This window comes from Calidris pugnax, unplaced genomic scaffold (genome assembly GCF_001431845.1).
Source record: "Calidris pugnax isolate Ruff unplaced genomic scaffold, ASM143184v1 scaffold188, whole genome shotgun sequence".
Lineage (NCBI taxonomy): Eukaryota > Metazoa > Chordata > Aves > Charadriiformes > Scolopacidae > Calidris > Calidris pugnax.
Window position 1 is genome coordinate 7,713,065 of NW_015091257.1, and position 24,073 is coordinate 7,737,137.

At 37.5% G+C, this 24,073-nt stretch overlaps 1 protein-coding gene across 4 annotated transcripts in view; it reads left to right on the forward strand.

Moving 5' to 3' along the window:
- Window positions 1-24,073, forward strand: part of STS (steroid sulfatase (microsomal), isozyme S) — a 117,443-nt gene that overhangs the window by 12,713 nt on the left and 80,657 nt on the right. For 2 of the 4 annotated variants that reach the window (XM_014960267.1, XM_014960268.1), the window contains exons 5-8: window positions 115-236; window positions 12,462-12,614; window positions 14,597-14,718; window positions 17,341-17,463. In XM_014960267.1, coding sequence (XP_014815753.1) covers window positions 235-236; window positions 12,462-12,614; window positions 14,597-14,718; window positions 17,341-17,463 — 400 coding nt within the window. In that variant the 5' untranslated portion in view covers window positions 115-234. The remainder of the gene's footprint in view (window positions 1-114; window positions 237-12,461; window positions 12,615-14,596; window positions 14,719-17,340; window positions 17,464-24,073) is intronic. The other 2 variants (XM_014960266.1, XM_014960269.1) reach the window with 1 other exon arrangement.

Here is a 24,073-nt window from a genome sequence, read left to right on the forward strand (position 1 = left end):
GTTTTCTGCAGGAATCCCTAGGAATCCTAAGTATTACAAAATTTATTTAATTACAAGTCAGTCAGTAAGATAGAAGGCTACTTTATTTCTTTTTTTTTTTTTTTTTTTTGTTAGTGTTTATATTCTGCGCTGCTGACTGAACTGGCAACTACGATGAAGAAAATTAAAAGCTGTTGACATGGATTAGTCATTTAGGAAAGTTACTCTTAGCTACATAAGAAGTGTCACGTCACCATGTAAGTTATTATAATAGACAACTGGATATGTTGTCTCTTACAGCAGATGTCTATTAATAGCAGTAAAGTATTAGTCCTGAAGAATACATGTTGGACAGAAAGAGTGATACGTTCTTTTTCACTGATGAACAGAATCCATTGTTTAAAAACTTAAGGTGGTGTTGTACCTAAAGGCACAGAGTGAAGGAAAATGTATGTTCTTAAAAACTTCTTTAAAGACATTATGATACAATTGAAAAAGCATGTTATTCACTTCATACTTGCAGCATGCTCCAGTCCAGGCCAAAAGATAATGAGATGCTTGAAGCTATAATTGAGAAACTGTTCAAATGTTAAAAGGAAGTTAATACTGGTACACTACAAGAAAATAGAAAAAAAGCCTTTTCAGAATACTTTTTATATTTATTTATGCTCTTAAAATGTCATAGAAAATAAGGTGAAAATGATTTACTATAGTCTTGAGCTAAGGGTAATTTTCATTTTATCTTGTTGGGATTTTGCCTCTTAGCTCCTATGTGCAAAGGGACGGTGTTGTGTTTTAACAGTAAGAATTCACAAGTTTCCTAGAGTCCCTATTGTTGGGGCCTTAGCGATACTGAATGAATACCAGGGTTTGTGAACCAAGGCCATGAGCTAAAACTAACGGATACAGTTGCAATTTAAGTTAGCAGAAAAGTAAGAAAATGCGGATGGGAAAATGCTGATAGCAAGAATAATACGCATATAGCATCTTTCTAGACTAACCAATCACTTAAGGACTAAGGGCGCGTGGACAACGCGTGCTACCCAATCAAGCTTGCTCTATCTTGCGTGCTCGGCGTGTGATCGCGTGTACAGGAGAACAGAAAGAATATTTAAGAACGCAGCTTGTTTAATAAAGTTGGATTTGAACTTGCATCATACTGGTGCGTCGTTCTTTCCCGCTCGCTAGAACAGCGCGCAGCACCCTATGAAAGAAAGAAAGAACTAGATTAAAAAACAGAAGGGGAGGGAGAGGGAAGGAGGAGAAGAGGGAAGCAGCAGGAGTTTTCTACTCACAGGGCAGAACAAACCTTGAGACCTTGTGGCTTAAATTGCTGTTTTTCCTGTATTGTCGTAATATGATATATGCACTTCTACACTGTTTGTTCAAGACTTTTTTTTTTTCTGTCAGACTCTAAGGATCCACTTCCTTTTCTTGTATTTTAGGCAGATATTTTTAGTCTTAGAATTATTTGCTGTTTCACATATCCTTCATTTTGAGGCCTTCATTCTGACTGTGGTCTAATCCTATGATGTTTAAGTTATATCCATCAAATATTTTGTCAAGCTAAGTATATTCACAATCTTTTTTCTTGATGGTGGTGTAAGTCAGTTATCCCTTTGTATGCTTATTGATATTAGTAAATTATCAGATCTTGGGAATTGGGATAAAAAGTTGGGTAATATGTATGCCTTACTGTGTAAATGTCTTTACCCTTTGGCTTGCAAATTTTTTAGAAGATTCTGAAATATGTAGTTTGTAGTCAGGCAGCTACATAACCACTATGCAGTTCAGAATCCTTCTTTTCCTAATTGTACAAGTGTTCTTTCCAGGATAAATATTTTCCTAGTTTGTAAGATCTAATTTCATGATCCTTGCCTTTTGTTTTCAAATATGTTTTCCAATAATTGTATTTGATTTTAAAGCTATTTTGTACTTTTAGTATTTACAGTGGCTAATGCTAGTGGAGTATGTCTGCTTTAGAGCTGGTTAGAAAATTACTTACCACCTTATTTTCTGCCCCTCCTCCCCATTTCTGAAGCTTTTTTTTTTCCACCATGTTAATTGGGGAAAAAAAGAAATTAATTGATAATTATCTTCCCTTTGTTCTAATTTTATACTAGGTTATAAAAAATGGGTGATTTTGGGGTGAATCTTTTAGCCCTGTTCAAAATAATGAGTAAAAATATCTCCCAGATTAAAAGAACAACAGAAGTGGTTTGGTTTCACTTTGTGAATGATAAGCAGGCTACCTTTCTAGATGTAAAAGTAATGGAGAACAATTTCATTTTAAAATTTAAAACATTTTAAAAATTTTTTTCTTTATATTTCACTTTTTTCCCCACTAGAAGGATTTTTTCCAAAAAAATTCCAAACAATTTGTCATGTGTTAATGGCATATGTAAAGAATGAGAACATACCATTCCCTGAATATTATTTGTACAGCAGAAATAATATAAACCAGTTCTTCCTTTGTTTCAGAAACTGTAGAAAAAGGAACTTGGTCTTCAATAAGCAGCTACACTCATTTATTTTAAGTGTCTGTTACTAGTACAAGTTAAGAGGAAGGGGAAGCTATTCATTTATGTCTTGTGAGCCTCCTTTTTACACCAGCAACACCTAAGTCAGCTGATCTCAAATTGAATTACTTTTTACTTAAAATTCTTTGCCATTTCTCTCCCTGGTAAAAGGTTCACTTTTAGAACCTAGATGAATTGGATCATAGCAAAGAAACTTTTGGCTATTGGTAATCAATGAAAGTAATTTGCTATTTATCCCTTTTCTTTTTAAATGTGGTGGGTTGGCCCTGGCTGACATCCAGGCACCCACACAGCTGCTTGCTCACTTTGCTCCCCTCCTCCCCAGTGAGAGGAGGATAAAAAACAGGAGGAACAGGAGTGAGAAGATTCATGGGTTGAAATAAAGACAGGAAAATCACTTGCCAGGTACTGTCATGGTCAAAACAACTTTGGAAATTAAACTTAAGTTATTGCCAGGTAGCATAAATATTTATTTTCTGCTTGCAATATTGGGAAACAACAAAAAACATTTAAAAATGCAGAAAAACCACCTTTCCTCCCACTTTCACTGGCTCAACTTCAGATTCCTGTCCTCCACCTTCCTAGTCTTCACACCTTCAATCCTGACATCTCCTCCTGCCGTGTTACTGCTGCAGATTGCACTTGGTCCCTTCGGTGAGGCAATGGGTAGCACAGGAGGACAAAGTCAGTGTCCATCCATTTCCTTCTGCTGCTCCTGGTTGCTCCTTTTTTCCTATCCCCTGGTGTGGGGTTGCAGTCCCTTTGGGCACATATCTGCTCCAGTGTGGAGCACCTCCTACTTCTCTGGCCTTGTTCCTGCCTCCTCCTCACTCTCTACTCACCCTCCTCCCCCTGCCCCCTTCTCTCTATGTTCCTTCCTCCCCAGTGTTTTTTGCCCTTTCTTAACTAAGTTTCCCCAAGGTGCCAGCAGCTTGGCTGATGGGCTCAGCTGTGTGCTGCCATGGGTCCATTGCACAGCTGGCTGGAATGACTGATTTTGTCCCAGGGCAGCCCCTGATCTCTTCCCACAGAGCCCCCCACTTCAGCTCTCAGCTGCCAGTATGTTGGCACCTGCATTCCAATACATTACCGTGAAAAAGTGGTGGTGTTTTCAGTAGCTTGGTAAATTGAAATAATCCGAATGCACATAAAAGTGATATTTTGTTTTGATAAACATGGGAGGCATGTTTTTTCCTTATACTCTAATGCTTTTTTCTAATACGACTTCTTTCTAATGGTGTTTCTGGGAAAGAATGCGAAGGTTGGATATAAGTAATAGTCCAGACACAACCATTTCCTCTCGATTAGTTTACTTGCCTTCTAATACTGTGCTGTGCTCATGCTCTGCAATGGGGAATATTGAATGGCTTTTTATGGACAAATGAGAGGGCTGCTTGCAGTACCCTTTTCTCCATCAAACGATCTGAGTGTATCAGATGATAAGTACACCATTACTCTTTCTTCTCCTTCCCCCTATGTGACAGGACAAACATGTGCATCTTTGTCCTGTGATGAGAATGAATTTATCCTCTGTGGTGTGATAGGGGTCAGGAGAACAGGTGCACAGGAGACCAGGTAATACTTGACCAGGTGCATTCCAGTGACATGACCAAAATGTACACTATCCATGTGAATCACTGAACAGTGCCCATGCACATTAACAGACTCTTTCTTGTCATATGTAAGGAGCTAAAGTGTTTTTTCTTCTGTGAAAAGGACCTCATGAAGGAAGGTAATAGAATCTAGTAGTTACTGGCTGGTCACAGGCTGTTTTGGTCGCCTTGTGGGTGTGTAGCCCTTAGGCAAGAAGGCAGCAGGGAGTATTCTGTGAACCACAGAGTCAGGCTGAACCCACAGTCTGTTGGTTGGTCACCTCTGACAACACCTTCCTTGAAATATCATCTGGCTCAGGTAGCAGTGGGGAATATAATTTCTATTCTGTCAGAACTCTGTCAGAGATAAAGTTTATTTGTCTGATCAAACGTGACTGTAACCTAGATACAGGGCTGGCTGTAGCTGACTCCAATCAGAGAATTACCAATATTCCTATAAAATAATCCTTGCTATTGTATGTAATCACTCTTATGTATCTTTTGTTTGAGAGTAATGAAATAATAAAATATTTAAGATGGAATATTCATCAGATTCCTATGCAATCTCAAAAGGAAAAATACTTATATGCATCCCTTGGACCAAAATTTTGCAACTAAAACTCATGAAGAGTTGTCCACCGTTCTCAGATTTCAGTGGAATTACTCACAGACTAAGAAACTGTCACACCAGTAAGGGTGGTAGAGCACGTTATACTAACTGAAAAACATAGTGGTTGTTTATTACATAAAGTTGTTTTTCATGTTTTATGCTGAGCACATAAAACAGGCAACCCTCAATCAAGGTGGGATTTATTTCATGTAAATTTATTCCTTTTGCATACATCTAGTCTAAACTAGGTGTTTAGGCTCCCTTTCTGCCTGTGAAAAAAGATCATGAGCATCACTTCCAACATTTCATTATGCCAATCTTAAAAAGAGATGAATCATCCTCTTAAGGTGCCTGTCCCTTCCTATTAATTAGAGAGGAAGTCTAGATAATTATCTCAGACTAAATGCATAATTTTAAGATTAATAAGTTCAGATGCGTTGGTTTGACCGTTTGTTGGTATGGGCCATCTAGACGTTTAACTTCTGCATGGGTAAAATTAATATTGGCTGAATACAACCTTTTCCCAAGTTTTCTATCTGATACGATCAGCTGTATTGAGAGCCCTTGAGTGTGATCATAATGCAAGTATAAATAACAATAGAGGTGTTTTAAAAATAATACTCCCACACTTTGAGAACAAATTAATACAAATGCAACTTCTCTTTTTTTTTTTTTTTAAATGAAACAACCCTTTGGAAATAGTATAACAGACTGGATCATTTTATTGATGTGGTACTTGCTAGAAAAATTAAGTAGCCATTTCACTAGAATTTCTCTGGTAAACCACTTCGACTAGAAAAATCGTGGCAGATATAAGAAAATGCAATGATATTATGTTATAAAACGTAAAGCTTTGATCTTCACAGACTCCAAAGGATTCCAGTGGAGAGAGATGGGGTTTGTGAGGTTTTGAGGCGTTTAGGGTTTTTTTCCTGTTAGGTTACGTTTCCCTCTGATAGGCATTTTAAAACCACCTTTTCAGTGAAAAAGGCTTAGAAATTGCTTTCAAATTGAATGAAATTGAAATCTAGTGTTAAGCAGTTGGCCATTTGTCTTGCTGTACCTCAGAAGACTTAGATACTAACCTTCATAGCTGTGCGCTGTCCCTGTGAAGGCAGTGTATTGGTGGAGTTTAGAGTCTTAGTTCAATGTTACGTGTATTTAGGCTTTTTTTTTTTTTTCCCCTTTTTAAACATTTTGTGGATTATGACTTTGAATATGAATGGAAACTCAGAAGAGACCAGTGTGGCTATTGTTAGGTGAAGGTGAAGAGTCTGCAATCAGTCAATGAGATGAAGCTGTGCTTTATGTGTTGGTCCAATTCAAATGTGGAAGACTCACAGTCCTGTAGAGATATACAGTTTTTATCTGCTTGCTTATCACAAAAACAAAAGTACAAAGTTTTAGTCTCACAAGTTCTTCTTCATGTCCATATAACACTCTTGAAAAAGGAAGTATCAAAAATAGTCCTTTCACACATCATCCAGCTCTGGTATATTAAAAAAAATATCCTGATTTGACAGCTTTCAAAACTATTAATTAAGCTAGATATCATGGATGGATTTAGCTAAGCCCTCAAAGTATGTAAGCAAGTGTCATATTACATTGATTAATACAGCGTTACAAAGTTCTTATTCAAATAGGCATACACAGTTAAACAGAAACTTAATAATAGCATATGTCAACAGCTTTACATATGTCAATAAGCATAATGTAATATTTACTGAAGCTGGTATGGATTTCAGAAGTGAAGCTTTCTAATCTTTCTTTTCCATCAACATCTAATGCTAACTTATTATATATTCACACTACAAGAAGTATGCAGAGAGTTACAGACCTAAAATCCTTGTGAAGTGGTGAACTGTAAAGACAGAGCAGACAGTGGCATCCTTCATACATGCTTATTGCGTGTGCAATTACTGAACCTGAAAGATTTCTTTTAATTGTTTAGAATACTTGACTCTGATTTCAAGAAGGTGATAGGACAGTCACTAGTAGTTACTCATTATTAGCTTTTTTTTTTTTTTTTTTCCCCCAAAGAATCATAGAATCATTTAGGTTGGAAAAGACCTTTAGGATCATTGAGTCCAACTGTTAACCTAACACTGCCAAGTCCACCTCTATACCATGTCCCTCAGCACATCTACACGCCTCTTAAATACCTCCAGGGATGATGACTCAACCACTTCCCTGGGCAGTCTGTTCCAATGCTTGACAACCCTTTCAGTAAAAAATTTTTTCCTAATATCCAATCTAAACCTTCCCTTGTGCAAGTTGAGGCTCTTTCCTCTCATCTGTTTTTTTAAATGAAAAGATTTTTCTCTTTCAGTATGGTGCATAACAGGCAAATAGGATGACTGTCTGTGTTATCTTGTGATTCTCCCTTATTATGTTGCTGACCCATATTCAGAATTAAATTTCTAATGAGCATTTGGCTAACAGAAGGAATATTGTGAAACAGAAATAATGGAAAAGAGTATGTGGGCTGATATGTGTATGTAATTATACAGGTGTTTTATTACAAATAAAATAATGGCATTGTATCACAAAAGATAATCTTACCTTCCTTTCAGGTTATAACTTACTACCAGAATTAATGTTTATTATTTATTCATACTGTCATTAAGTTTTGTAATTTATTTGAGATGAAACTAGCAAGTTCTTGAGAGGCCATTTTAAAAAGACACTTAAATTGAACTTATATCTGTGTGGCTTCCTCTCAATTTGATCCAGACCTAGTTATTAATCATACTTGAACAAGAAACACGATTATTTGTTCTGGTGTTTTCCCAGCTCATGGTAAGGCAAATTTCTGTCTTCGAATGAGACAACTTTCAATAAATTGAATACAGATTTTCATTTGTGTCCATAGTTACCTGAAGGTGCATATTGAAATCCAATGGCACTTTTCAGAAAAGCATTCTGGCTTCATAGGCACAGATATCAGTTTACAGATACAGACAGACCCATCCCTCTTTGCCTACATCATGAGAGGGCTGAATGCAAATCAGTTCCAACCTGGAAAACAAATAGTCATCCTAATCTGGCACTAAATCTGAAGTGCCTAACCAATAGGTAGGATGGAAGATTCCTGTGTCGCTTGGTCTTTTCTAAACAAAAAACCCCAACAACTAATAAGCATATCAAATGTGCCTGGACCTGAGGAAACAGGAGGAGCACATCTGACTCTAAGAGCTGGAGAGGACTCTGAGAAGGTATCTTAACAGGGAGTAGGAGAAATAGCAAAATATTGTAAGATCAGCATTAAGAAACAGAGAGTTTACACTATTAATAAAAAATAAATATTTGAAGCAATCATATATCTGAGATTGAGCTACCAGTTATCAATTAGGATGCCATAACTGACTTTTTGCATGGTCTTAGCTTGTTGCAAATGCAAAGTAATGGTTGTTTATCTAAATGAATCAGCATTAGGAGCAGGCCAAAAACATACGGTTTTATTTCTCTTTTCACGGTCATATGACATGAAAGTTGCAACAGATATGACCAACTTTAATTGAGATTTGAGTGAATCTTAAGCCGAAATAAAAAAAAATTATTAATCGTATATTCAGTATACTATTTAAACATTTCTTAAATTTTAAAACTTACTTTTTTGTTTCTCATGAAGCTGAGAAATTTTCTCTTTATGGAATCTTAAGAAGGGCAGAGTTTTCTTCTAGTTTGTTTATTTAGAGTATGATTTTTATAACTCTTAGGAAAATTTTTTGAGTTCTGCCATTCAGTTAAGTAAGGTTGTTTTTCTTTTGTTTTTTTTTTGCATATTGCTTAAGCATAGCACAGCATTTTTTAATGAGGTGAATATCTTTAAATGTTGCTTATTTCATCAGAAAATACTGTACCTTCAAGGATAAAGTATATTAAGCATTTTCTCAAAGGGTTCTATTATATTAAAAGAATAAATAGCTTAATAGAGATAAATAGCTTAATCAAACTGAATAAAAATTCTGGGATGATTGAGGGGTTTGAAAGAGTTTCTTATCATCGCTCCCATAAGAGAAGCACATGTCTTTAGTAATCATGATAAGGATGAAATAACTAGCGATATCTTGAGCCAGTTGTCCCGGAGGGGATCCAACTCTGGCTTCTATGTGATCTGCCAACCTGTTTTTAATGTAAAAAACTCAAAAAGTGTTTGGTAAATCTATATGAAATATCAACAAATAGTAGATTATATCTGTTATTTATTTTCATCCATTTGTACTTGCATATTTACACTTCATTTGTTTTGATACAAATAAAAAATATGTATTAGAATCACAAGAATGTAATTTGATGGAATGTAGAAAAAGCAGGATATGTGTTTATGTTCACCCACATGCATCTACAGGCATCTATGCTTTCTTAAATCTACTCAGCAGCAAGCTTGGGAAGAAAGGAGGTACTATTAGTCCTATTCTATCACATGGAAAGTGAAGTAGGAATTAAAAATTTCAGTTATGTGTCCTACAGGCATTTAAGGAAAAATTTTGCCACCTCCATCTAGAACATAAGTCTTCAAAGCAGAAGCCTATTGCAGGAACATCTAAGGAATGTTGTGGAAGTCAAAAAAGAAAAGTAAATTGATTCAATGCAAAAAAAAAATGTTAATTATTTCAAAATGGACTAAAACAAATTCATGAAGGTAAAGAGGTCCATGGGGACCTATTGTCCTGTCTAAAATACCCTGAATACTGATTGCCAAAAGCTAGAAGGGCACACTAGGAGAAGAACATACTTGCCAAGTTTCTTATGTTCTTTCCTTGAACATTTGGATTGGCCGCAGTTGGAGACAAAATGCTAGGTTAAGTGAAAGCTTCATCTGATTTGGTGAAATCATTTTCATGTTAGGTCTGCACATGCCTGTGTTTTCACCGTTAAAAACCCTGGAGTGTCACAGACAAGCCTCGGCATTCTTAGAGCTTCATTCTTCTCACGTCCTTCCCTTTTTGCTCCTCTGAATTTCTTTGCTGTTGTCCATTCCACTCAATTTCATCCATCCGATTTTTCTTGCTTTCCAAGCACATCCCTTCAAGGTGCATGAAAGTCTGCTGCAGAGAGGGAGTACACCAGAGAAATCAGAGTTGTTGAGATTAATTTTTTTTTTCCTGTTTCCTTGTTGATTTCACTTCAGGGACATGATATCAGGTGGAGGCAAATTGCCCAATGCGTGAGATTGTCTACAGATACTCCTTCAGACTGGAGGAGTGTCTAACAGTAGTGTGTCATAGTCACCTTTCAATAACATTTTTTTTTTGTTGATTTGCAAAATGAGAAATAGAGGTACTAAATGAGACTAACTTCTCCAGGAGCAGATCCAGACAATAAGAGATTTTCAGCCACTTTGTAAATGGCAATGATCCAGTTGATACTGGGCACAACTATTGCTTACTTTGCTGTATAGATTTATTTAAAAATATTATATGAAGAGGCTATATAATATATACAGCAGAAGATTTCAAATTTTGGCCAAAGTGATTAATTTTCTTAGGTATTTTGATGAATATGTTATTTTCCTGCTGATGTTATCTCTATACAGACTTGAAATTACTTTAAATTCAGATAAATTGTAGTCAGTTAGTTTCTAAGATATTTCACTCATTCTTTTAGATTTCTTTCATTCAGGAAAATAAAATACAGCTACTATTTTTTCCGACAGTAATTTTTCTAAGTAAAAGGCAAATTAATTTTCTCCATTCATTGGAGGCTAAAAACCTCACACACATTCAAAAGATGCTCTCCATAGCTCCATACCTTCTAATTAAAACACAGGATGTTTTGTTTGGACCAGTTGAATTAAACCCTGGACTTTCTGTTTGTAAAACTTACAAAACAGCCAGTGTTGTGCCTTTAAAATCATGGTTTTATTAGTGGCAGATGTATATATTTCTAGGTTTTATTCAGACAACATGGAGCCTATGGCAAAACCGAGGGCACTCAGTAATTCTGTGAAATAAATGTGCAGGTCCTGTGAGCATCCATGCAGCTCTAACCTTTTCAACGTCCCTATTAGCATGGACCTTGAGACCCTCACACTCTGAACAGTGGAGGAGGAACATAAGATAGAGCAGCAGATTGTTCCTATACTAAGGGGTCTGCGTGTTGGCTGTTCTCTTGCAAAGCCTAGGAAACAATTCACACTTATTCATCCTTTCAGGGAAGAAAGGTAGATCTACTGTGCAGATTAAAAGTCTGCACTGTGGCAGGTGCTACACAGCTTCATTAGTATGGTAATTTGATGAAGGGTTGGTTAGATGCGTCTCACTAAGCAGAACTGTGTTTAGTATTTCTTAAACCCTTTACCTTTTCTCCTCATTTCAACCTGCAATTCTCATTCCAGCTGGATCTCAAGCTTCCCATCTTGCTCTTTATTCAAGTCAGTGCAAGTTCTTCCAGTTCTGACTACTTCCTCTTATCTACAGATACTTTTACCCACCACGCCTCACTAATTTATGAATCTGTCTCCCTTGATGTCTAGTGTCTTTGTACCAGCTCTTCCAGTTCTGGCTTCTTTATCTTTTCTCCATTTACTTTTATCTACCATAACTCATTGATTTGCAAGTTTTTTTTTTTTTTTTATTTCCTGACCTGCTGTCCTCATTCTCTCTGAAAATCCTAGTTTCTAGTTCCTTTTCCTACTCTTTCACTTTCAAATTTCTACATCAGACTTGGTTTTCTCCACTTCCCTTATTGTCCCAGCAAAATCCAGAATGCAGATGTGACTTGTGCCTTGTCTGCATTTGGAAAAGGCTCCCTGCACCCAGAAAAGTTGGGAGTATTACCAGGGGCAAAAGAGGCAGAGTCTCTGTTCTTTTCTGACGTGTGTACCTGGCCCAGTTCATCACAATCTAGAGGCACTCGATTTCAGCCAGAGCATAGCCAATGCAGTTTAAAACAGAGATACAACAAGTCCTTCTTCAGGTAGAATCACATTTATAGCATGCACATCTGCAAATAGACTGTGCTTTTATCATAAAAGTATCATATGTAGTATTGTGTACAATACATTCTGTTTTGCATACAATACTGTTTTAAGTTGGATATAGCATGACCATTGTTTATAGAATATTGTGATATCAAATATTTTTACATAATTTTGCTATAGCCCCTGATACTTAAAACATTTGTGAAGAGGTTTTTTTTTTTACAGTCTTTTGAATAATTTGGTAGTGCATCTCTTCACCCCCTTTGACATAATACTTATTCCTGTCATGAAACTTGAGCAGACTTTTTTTTTCCCTTACTGAAAAGAAATTCAGTGGCACAATTAATTAACTTTTTTTTTTTTTTTTTTTTTGCAATGAAGCTTGAAAGTTTTGGTCCTAAATGATTTAAATTTCTGTTCCTGAAATCACATTTATACCTAAAAAAAAAAAAAGAAAGGGCCTTATTTGCTCTCATGGTTTATTGCTGTGTCATGCATCTGTGTATGCAGAAGCATTGTCACTGATGTTTTCGCTAGTCCCTTGTTCATCATTATTTAAATGCTTCATCTGTATAAAGATGTGGAAGGGAAGGTTAGCTATATACTAAAAGATGCATTTTTATTTTTAAAAAGTATGACAGAGAAAATAATGCAAAAAAACCCTTTAAGAAAAAAGCCAAATAAAAATATACAATCTTATTTTCTCTTCTGCTATACAATCCAGGGCAACAATAGGTCTAAATTAAATTAACAGTCAAATTGAAAAAAAAAATGGTCTTTGTCTATTATGTTTTCCACCTGTTCTTGCACACCAGGAAGAAGATGCAACTCCTTTTCTTTCTAATAATTTGCCAGTGTGCCATAAACAGTGTCAATACCCACCATGTTTCAAACCCCAATATCGTTTTACTGATGGCTGATGATCTTGGTATTGGAGACCTGGGATGTTATGGGAACAGAACTTTAAGGTATGATGATATATTTGGGGGAGTCATGGTTTTATTTATTTGTTTGTTTGTTTGTATTTTAGGTTTTTAGATTTCTAAAGTTAAAACCCCTAAAACATTCACTCTTTTGATTAACTTCATTATAAGTAATCAAAGTTAATAATCTTTCCAGAGAATAGGATATTTAATCTTTGATTCTTTTCTTAATAAGAGAAAAAAGACTTAACTGATGTATTTATCCTGCTGAAAAATTGCATCATAAACAGAGAATTGAGCAACCAACTACATAAGGGTAGGACTAGAGAAGCAAAGTATAATCAATTTTCTTTTAAAATACACATGATGCAAATACTATGAATTAAGTGTATTTTGAAGCACTTGTGGCTTGAGACAAGCTTGTCGCTAACCAATTGTAGATAAAATGCTGATTTTTTTCTCTTCATTTTTCTTTATGCTGTAGTTGATAAATTCATTAAAAAGAATCATAGAATTGTAGAATCATAGAATGGTTTAGGTTGGAAGGGACCATAAAGATCATTGAGTTCCAACCCCCCTGCCATGGGCAGGGACACCTCTCACTAGACCAGGTTGCTCAAAGCCCCATCCAGCCTGGCTTTCAATACTGCCAGGGATGGGGCATCCATATCTTCTCTGGGCAACCTGTTCCAGTGCCTCACCGCCCTCATAGTGAAAAATTTCTTCTTGATACCTAATCTAAATCTACCCTTTTCCAGTTTGAAGCTGAGTAATTCAGCAATGTTCTCCAATATGATCCTTACTACCAGCTGAGGTACAATGATTGTGTAAACAGAACAGGTTGTACCTAGTCATTGTGTTTCAGAGGTGCAAAGTCTTTGATCAAGTTAAATAAAATATTCCGACCTAAAGCACTGTTCTGTCAAATATTGTTCCTGCTGAAGTTAGTTGGAAGTAAAAACTCCTTGTAACTCAAACTAAACAAAAATCACTCAAGTTACAGCTTCTAGTTTTAAACAGAAAAAAGTATATATACAACACCAATGCTTGGATCAGTCCCCTTCCAATCAGTCCCCAGAATTGCTCCAGGAACTATGTTCTCATATGTGACAATTCAGAATTAGATCTTTGGAGTATGAAGAAATTTCATCATACTGCTTGTTATTAGTAGGTGATATTAGAGATAGCAAAGTAGTCTGTTGGAAAATTAATGTTTCTGACGATTCAGACTTAGACGATGGGAGTACTACTATGCCTTGAGGTCATGGTCATTAATCTTCCAGGTCAGGGACCTATTAGAGCATGCTGCAGCTCCTGGCCAATCTGCATTCCTGGTTTTCTTTCTGCAGTATCACAGGCACAGAATTTCTTCCTGCAGGAACCAATTTTCATGTGCATGATGATCCAGGTCACAGACAAGTTTCTCATGCAGATACAGAAAATTGGATATGCCCCTGGATCTAATATTGCAGATATAGCCATGTCAGACACGTAAACATTGTTAATATAGAGCCTAACAGAGTCATGACCATTGGAATCTCTCCTAATAATTGATACCCCTACACATTACCTGTAGCCAAAAAACTTTTGCTGGGGAAAGAGAAAAGTGACACCAAGTAGGGGGGAAGGAAGCACAGGCTTTCTCCAGTCTCTCCTGTCCCCATTGCTGAAGCAGAAAAGCAGTTACGGTTCTGGGTCAAGGAATGTATTAAAAGGGATGGCAATACAACACATCCACATGTCACAGTTTAGTACTGGCCATGAAGAGTAGATGAAAGTGAGGAAAAAGATTTTTGGCACGATACCACAGTGTCTCAGTTCAGAGTTGACACCTAATGTAAATATATTTGACACGCTAGTATTTAGACTTGCAACACCACCATGGTTCTGATAATTTGCATACAGTAACTCTCAACTTGATTTTCCTGATGGGAAAAAGGCTTCGGTTGCCTTGATCTCACCATGCCCATTTCCAAATAATCACCTTTATGTATTCTTTTGTTTTTTCCCTGCATATATATGTCTAGAACCCCTAATATTGACCGGCTTGCAGAGGAAGGAGTGACACTTACTCAGCATTTAGCAGCATCTCCACTTTGTACTCCAAGCAGGGCAGCTTTCCTGACAGGGCGATATCCTATCAGATCAGGTAAAATCTCATTACTTTATGTATAAACATAATCTTTTATTTGCAGTAAACTATATGCTTTTTTTCTCTTGCCTTTCTTGATATTTTTATCATTATCAGATTAGGTACTCATTTCAGTGATTAATCAAGCTCAGCATTTGAAATCTTCCATATATATGGGAAATTCTCACATTTCAGAAGTGTTAACACAAAAATAAAGTTTTTTATAGAGAAAAGTATTTTTTTTAAATACCAAGGAAAAAGTCTGAATGTGGTTCTTTAATGGAAGATGCAGCCAAATTCCATCGACTTCCGTCACTGTCAGAATCACACAGTGGGCTCTAAGCCTGTCTCTCCAGTTGCATTCAGGCTGCTCCCAGGGTGTTGGTGGGCAGCCTGAGCGTTGAGCACCACAGAGAGGCATCTAGAAAGACACAATTGAAGAAGCCAGTGTAAATTCTTCTGCTCAGATATTTCTGTTTCTACTAAACCTTTTGGTTTAGACAAATCGTTATTTTTTCAGGGGAGGGGGGGAAGACAGTTCATTAACATATTCCAGCAGCCGTTAAAGCTGGGAAAAAGAAAGCAAAAAATCTCACTTCTGTAAGTATTTTCATTCCATATCTACCCATAGACAGAGTTAAGTATACTATGAATACATGCATTTAATAACTTCTCTTACTTTTAAAGTACCTGATCCAAAGCCCATTTGAGTCAGTAAAGATCCAGTCTGTTTTAGTGAGCTGGGACTGAGCCCCTCAGTGCTTAGCCATGCAACTTTAACATTCTCTTAACGTCATTTTTAGCAAGGATCATTATACATTAATCAGATCACTTGTTCATTAGTGATAAAACATCCTGTCCTTGCTCCTGGGAATGAAAGCAAAGCAAGACTCTGGAGCCTACTTGATACATTTGTGCTCATTCAAATCAAGTAACAAGCTTCTGCAAAAGTGCCAGCTAATATAACTTGCTAAATTTTCCATTACACTCAGCTGCAAAGGAAAACTTTATATACCTGTTACAGTTATATGGCTATTAATATTTACTGTAGGTAAAGCCACAGGTCATTTTCCATTATGATCCTTGTTCTTATTTCTGAAAAATTAGGATTTGAACTGATTTTTTTCTTAAGTGGTCTGCTCTCAGTCATACCTAATAATTGCCATATAGGTTCAAAAATTGAGCTTTACTTAAGTGAATTATGAAACTGTTAAATAGAAACTTCTTAACAAACATCAGTGAAGCACTAATAAAGGATTATTACAAAAGATACTATAATTATGATGGAGAAAAAAAAATGTTAGAAATTTAAAACTCCTGCTAATAGAGCTGAAAAAAATATATTCCAAAATGCGATGTTTGATGGAACAAACTCAGAGAAAGGTAACAATAAAAAAAAATCATGGTTCTGTACTTTCATTCTGGTAACTTAAGGGAATTACACTGATTTCAGTTGCAAGATATCGAAGTACATTCAATATAGATAAATATAGAATAATATTATAAATATATATAAGTATATATTTATAATATATAAATATAAATAAATATATAATAAATAAAATATAGATACGCATAGATGAATAAAGCTACCTAAACTGTTTGTCAATAAAGCTGGGGTAAAAAACTGAATTCAACATTAGAAGGGTAGGTTGAGCTCTCTTTAATAAACCAGTCTAATGAGTCTTTTTCTCATCTAACCATAAGGGATACCTGAGGGGAGATTCTGGTTGTCTTTATCAGTCATGTAACTTTGGCACTGCAATCATTCAGTTGCATAATTCAGACTTCCTGGAGATACATCTGCACAGATTTGCATAGATATTCTGTGTTCTGTCTATCTATAGTCGGAGCCAGCTCTCATCTGGAATCCTAGTAATCTAATTTTCATGAACCTGAATTCTCAAGTTCCTCATCCTTAGAGTAGTTTATAAGCTCAAGTTTGTGTTCCTCAGACTCTCAGTGCATACTGTGCTTTATTTAGATGTTGTCTTGTTAGCTGATACCTGATGCTGCTTTAATGCACTCTGTATACATTGAGTCACATGTATTCATGCCATTGGAGCACTGGTACTCTCCCATCAAAGCTGAGTGCCTTAGCCACTCCATTCCCAGAATCAGACTCTCTCTTGCTCTTTTTCGACCTCATGATGTTTATATGTCCAGCTGTAAAACTACCCTACTTCAACTCCCTTCTCTCAAGTAACCTTAAAGGCATGTAGAAAACTGCATGTGAAGTAAGTGGAAGTTCTGAGAGTAGAATTTGGAAGCAATCTTGCTTAGTCCACTGGCCCACTCCTTCCCCGTGTACAAGAAAAATAAATTATGGAAGCTCAACTTTTTTTCAGATATGCTGTATCTTAGAACATCTACGGAAGGGGCTGCAGCTGGTTACGTGATGGCTTGCCCCACAGTTATAAGCAGAAAATCCTTCTGCCACTTCTCAATTTCTAGTGTCAATACAGAAAAGACCGTGCTCAGCTATATGGGTGATTGTATCTGCCACTTGCAATGTTTAGTGTCTGGTGGTAATGTGTCACTTAAGTGATTCCACCTAAAGCAAAAAAGTGCATGCAGAATGAATGAATGGAAATTTTTTCACTATATTATCCAGATCTCATAAATTTTCATTGCATTTAGGAATGGCTGCCTTCTCACGAGTTGGTGTCTTCTTATTTTCTGCCTCTTCTGGAGGACTTCCTTCTGAAGAAATAACTTTTTCTGAACTCCTGAAGCAGAGAGGTTATGCAACAGCTCTAATAGGTAAAATTGCATACTTAAACAGCATTATTTTTCATTCATTTCAACAAAAGAACATTAGCTTTCCATGTAGGATACTAAGGGTCTGCATAAAGCTTTTTCCCCCCTCAGCATAATGAGCTTATTTTTCTGGCACAAAGCTGAGCACATTCCCATGCATGTGTGAAACACTAATCAGGTAAGTATGTCTAATTCACTTGTGTAGTTATAGTCTCATTGTGCAACATACTGAAGAAACATGATGAACAAATTGAAAATCAGTCAAGCTTTTCACAAGTTTTCAGTATAAATAGTTTGATTGCAACAGAGAGACAATAAGGGATCAATTGCAGGGTACAAGTCAGCACAGTAATGGAATTCATTTCACCAGTTTTCAAATATCCATGAAGTAGATGTAGTAGTACCTGAGCTATCCATCTGAATTCTCTTCTTAGTCATCAAACAGAAATGGGCATTTCTAGGATTTTTTTCTCATCATGTGGTAGATGTTTAGTATAAAAATCTGTTTCTCTCTCATTATAAAGATAGTTCAGACAACTGAACTGCATCATAAATACGCAGTGATGGGTAAGATGAATCCCACCAGATGAGTATTAAACAGAATTGGAATGAATGTCATAAAGGTATAACATTTCTATAATAAGATTTTTTTTGGTTGTTGTTTACCTGATTTGGCCACTGACTTATTCCACACTGCTTACATTTGAGGAGATTTTTGTGAAATACAAATTACACTACATAATGTAAATTTCTGTACTGGAATTTCCAGCAAGTAATTGTTTGTTTAGAGCACATCATACTGCAATGTTACTACGTTCTTTTAGAAGCTTGATGCACCCAATTTGATTTTAAAATGTAACAAAAGCTGGCAATTTAGGGAGTAATTTTTGTTTAAAAATCAGACTGTTGAGCAAGGCTACCAATTAACACCACAGTTCAAAAGAAACCCCATATTATGGGTAACCAATGTTGATGCTGCTAACTAAAAAATCCTACCCGGCTATAGCCCAGTCTTAGGAAGTATAAAATACCTTCATGCCCTGACAGGTTCAAAATAAAAAAGAAAAAAATCTAACAGAAGTATATTTAGTTCAGGTGTATTTGAACCATAGTGCAAAAAAACCCATTCATAATTTGTCATTTTCATCATGAAGTTAATTCCTATTACTCCATATTCAATTAAAGACTGCAAAAAAATCATTTTTATGTTTGTAATAAGTACAGTAATACAAATATTCATTTTATGGAGCTGACCTAGTTAATGTTCTTTTTTTAACTACTTTCACTGCAACATGACAGCTTGCCACTTAGATCTCCAGAAGTTATCTCCATGATGCTTAATGAACAATTCTTCCAAGTGGCCTGAATGATAGCTATGAAACCATAAGATGTTCTATTACCATATCCTTAGAGTATAATGAAGGCTTCCAAAAATCAAGAAATGCATTAAAATTAAGGATAAATTATATGTAAATGACAAAAAGAAAAATTATGTAGATTTGAAGACTAGATAGACAGACTCTGATTCCCAGCCAGCCCATTTGCTGCCTCTGCTGGTATTCTTATCACATCATATTGGTCTAGGTCAAGGAGTCTTTGCTTGGTTCAGTCTAACTCAGCAGTTCCCAAACAATTAATTGTCAAATGCTGCACCAGTGATGGATTGGCATAAGGGTAATTTGAAGCCTTTCAGTTCCTCAAGCCTGTACTGTCACTTTTTTTTTTTTTTTTTTCAATTTTTTAAGGAAGAAAGATAACGCTAACAATTCTTAATTGTTACATTTGTTAAACATTGGAAAGAACCATAGCTGTCACCCTGGTTCACAAAAGTTCTGTTAGCACAGAGAAACACTTGTCTGCACTAAGGTCAGCCCATAACTGAACGTGCCACCTACAGAACCGGCTCTGCCTGACCTCTTTTTTTTTTTTTTTTGCCAAGTTTCTCTCCTCTTTAATCTGTAAGGACACTTTTTTCTTTCCTAAATGCATTTTCCTTACTTTTTAAAATTTTCTCCCAGCTCTGAATATATGCTTCCTCTTGCTTGATACATCCCTACATATATTTAGATATAAATCTATTTTATGTATACACTTTTTTACCTCGTTTTTCCCTTGTGACACAAAGAAGGTGACATAGAATAGATCTGGCAGGAAGAGATGAAGTCAGAAGATCTGCAAGAAAACCAAGTTTTCTCAAAAAAGGCAGCTGCACTGAATATGTAATATTTCACCAGATAAGGATCCTGGAGAGTAGCAAGAAATACTGATGTGTTGTAGGAAACAGCTATTCATAATACAAAAATTCAAGTGAAAGGAGATGGGTATTATTTTAACTACTAGTATATTCAATTACAATTGAGTAAAGATCAACTTTTCCTCACTACTGTTACCCAGAGTGTTGCGTGGCATCCACAGAAGTTTAAAGTCCATCTATGTAGCGTATCTCCAAAGTTTAAAATCCTAAGGGACAAATCGGCACTAGTATCTTTCCTCCAGAATGAAGTGTTGTAGTATTTGGACACACCATCACAGTAGTGAGAAATACAAGATTGACTGAGTCTAAGAGGTAGGATTAATGGAACAGTTATTAATAGAACCACTTAAAATGTGACCTTATTAATAATAAATGGGTATATAATTTATATTATTATTGCTATATCTTATGTTTCTTTGAGCACATAAAATGTTTCTGTTTGCATCTTGCTCTGCATATTGTATCTTACCATTGACCTGAAAAGCACAAAACCATACCAAAGAAATATATCTGTCTATATAACTCAGTCTTCAGATTGCTCCTTTTTCAACTGTCTGGGGGAAAAGCAGAGGAAAATCATGGATTTTTTCAGCCTTTCCAGCATTCTGGGTTCTGAAAAACTGAGTTCCAAAAGAAGCTTCTTGGCTGAATAAGACTTACCTCTCACTTCCACTTGCCATTCATCGCGTTGCTTTTATTCTGCAGAAATCTTAATTGTGGTCAAAGGAGAGGGAAAAAGGCTAAGTCTCAAAATATTAAGGTACTAAAAATTTATAATTAGCAGCTTAAATTTCACTAAAAGGCTTGGTATAATATGCTAAAGTCCATACGATGTTTGTATGAGCGTTTGTATGTATAAACGTTCATACCACAAAGCTTCACTTGGCAAAGAGGTGAGAGCATTTTACACTGCTCTCCGATTCAGAAGGGCCCCAGAGTATAAAGCACATTACAGTAATGTGTTAAAATGATAGCTCAAGGCAGGGGTTATTCTCACAAGGAATGAAAAAAACCCATCTATTGTGGTCTCAGTCATCACTTGCTTTTTCTGAGTAGCATAGGATAGATCAAGAAAAACAAGAAAGGTTTCTACAGGTACATTAACCAGCAAAGGAAGGTTAAAGAAAACGTACCACCCTTGGTGAGCAACAGTGGGGAACTTGTATCAACAAATGAGGAGAAGGCGGAAGTTCTCAACAACTTTTTGACCTTAGTCTTCATTGGCAACCCCTTTCCTCCTAGCTCTCATGTTGATGGCACACAAGTTGGAGACCAAGGTGACAAAGTCCCCCCCACTGTAAGTGTAGACAAGGTACGAGATCAACTCAGGAGCCTGAAGATATACACATCAATGGGACCTGATGAAATACATCCCAGAATCCTGAAGGAACTGGCTGACGTAGTTGCCAAGCCACTTTCCATGATATTTGAAAAATCATGGCAGTCAGGTGAAGTCCCTGCAGACTGGAAGAAGGGAAGCATCACACCCATTTTTAAAAAGGGTAGAAAGGAGGACCCTGGGAACTACCGACCTGTCAGTCTCACCTCTGTGCCTGGGAAGATCATGGAACAGATCCTTCTAGATGCCATGCTTGGGCACATGAAGGACAGGGAGGTGATTCAGGACAGACCCTTGGTGAGCAACAGTGGGGAACTTGTATCAACAAATGAGGAGAAGGCGGAAGTTCTCAACAACTTTTTGACCTTAGTCTTCATTGGCAACCCCTTTCCTCCTAGCTCTCATGTTGATGGCACACAAGTTGGAGACCAAGGTGACAAAGTCCCCCCCACTGTAAGTGTAGACAAGGTACGAGATCAACTCAGGAGCCTGAAGATATACACATCAATGGGACCTGATGAAATACATCCCAGAATCCTGAAGGAACTGGCTGACGTAGTTGCCAAGCCACTTTCCATGATATTTGAAAAATCATGGCAGTCAGGTGAAGTCCCTGCAGACTGGAAGAAGGGAAGCATCACACCCATTTTTAAAAAGGGTAGAAAGGAGGACCCTGGGAACTACCGACCTGTCAGTCTCACCTCTGTGCCTGGGAAGATCATGGAACAGATCCTTCTAGATGCCATGCTTGGGCACATGAAGGACAGGGAGGTGATTCAGGACAGCCAGCATGGCTTTACTAGGGGCAGGTCCTGCCTGACTAACCTAGTGGCCTTCTATGATTAAGTGACTAGGTCAGTAGATAAGGGACGACCTATGGATGTGATCTGTCTTGACTTTTGTAAGGCTTTGACACCGTCCCCCACAACATCCTGCTTGCCAAATTGGAGGGTATCGATTTAATGGGTGGACTGTTCAGTGGATAAGGAACTGGCTGGATGGTCGCATCCAGAGGGTGGTACTCAATGCTTCGAAGTCCAGATGGAGAGCAGTGACAAGTGGTGTCCCTCAAGGGTCCGTGCTGGGAGCGATACTGTTTAACATTTTTATCAATGATATAGACAGAGGGATTAAAGGCACTGTCAGCAAGTTTGCAGACAATACCAAGCTGTATGGTGTTGTCAATACACCAGAGGAATGGGATGTCATCCAGAAGGACCTGGACAGGCTGGAGAGGTGGGCCCAGGTGAACCTCATGAAGTTCAACAAGAGCAAGTGCAAGGTTCTGCACCTGGGCCAGAACAATCCTCGCCATCAGTACAGACTAGGGGGTGAGGTATTAGAAAGAAGCCCTGAGGAAAGGGACTTGGGGGTGCTGGTGGACAAGAAGCTGGACATGAGCAGGCAGTGTGCACTTGGATCTCAGAAGGCCAATTGCATCCTGGGCGGCATCAATAGAAGTGTTGCCAGCAGGTCCAGAGAGGAGATTCTTCCGCTTTGCTCTGGTGAGACCTCACCTGGAATACTGTGTACAGGTCTGGAGCCCTCAATATAGGAAGGACATGGACCTGATGGAGCAGGTCCAGAGGAGGGCCACAGGGATGATCAGGGGGTTGGAGCACCCCTGTTACGAGGACAGGCTGAGGGAGCTGGGGTTGTTCAGCCTGGAGAAGAGGAGGCTCTGGGGAGACCTAATAGCAGCCTTCCAGTACCTGAAGGGGGCCTACAGGAAGGCTGTTGAGAGCCTGTTTACAAAGGCCTGCAGTGACAGGACGAGGGGCAATGGCTTTAAACTGGAGGGGAGCAGATTTAGATTGGAGATTAGGAGAAGGTTCTTTACCCTGAGGGTGGTGGAGCACTGGCACAAGTTGCCCAGGGAGGTGGTTGAGGCCCCATCTCTGGAGATATTCAAGGTGAGGCTCGATGAGGCCCTGGGCAACCTGGTCTAGTTGGGGGTGTCCCTGCTGACTGCGGGGAGGTTGGACTAGATGACCTTTGGAGGTCCCTTATGGCTTGGATGATTCTATGATTCCAGGATTGTATATCAAATCCCTCAACCTCCTCAGCCATTTGAGTATGGCAATTGTGTCGTTCAGTCACAGCTGCCGATATAATTTGAACCAGTGCTTCTGTTGCTTTTCCCAGCTAACCTGCACTTTGATTTGTTTGGCTTAAGTTGTTTCTGAACAAATCTTTTTTTGAGGCCCAAGTTCATCTTGACATTGAACAATTTGTTGTGCTTGCTGAAACTCTTTCGATAAAAATAGATCCTGCATTTTCCCCTGTCCTAATTTGTTGTTGTGAGATTCTTCTGTCCTGGCTTGAAATGTCTGGTTTATTGAGATCCAGTTTAAACACACTTATGTCATGATAAATGACCTTGAAAGTATATTTAATTTGTTTGGGTTTCTTTTTCATATTTTTTTACTGAACTATAGGTGTATTGAGATTAACAAATAACAGCAAAAAATTATAAATTAAAGTTTTAAGATCAGTTACATTCATGATTGTAAGCCTCACCTTGCCACACATCTGGCTTTATGATTATTTCATGAAGACTGTCATGTAAACCTCTAAGAGAATACATTGAAGCATTTGTTTTCCAAAATCTGTGTCTATGCTTGCTGGGAATGAAATTCAGAGTTGCAGTCTTAGATAGCCCTTTATGGCACCATTTTAACATCTAAAAATTCAGTACAGGGCTCTGCATTGCTATTTTTGTAATCGACCACAATAATGTTCACTGAACCATGTCAAAAGTAGTGAGTAGTGCCATTCTGCCTATGGAAAGCAAAATATAACCACCTTGCGTGAGGGGACATCTGACAGTAAGGGGGGAAACTTCTGATGGGATGAGAAAGCAGTAGTGACCTTCATTTCTCTGGCACATAAGCAGACCTGAAAATGCTTTTATACCTGCTTCTGTGATATACAGAAGATATTTTTAACCTAAGACCATCAAGAGATGTGTGAGGAGAACTGGACTCTTATCCAAGTATTCTATCAGGCTCAAGATTTCT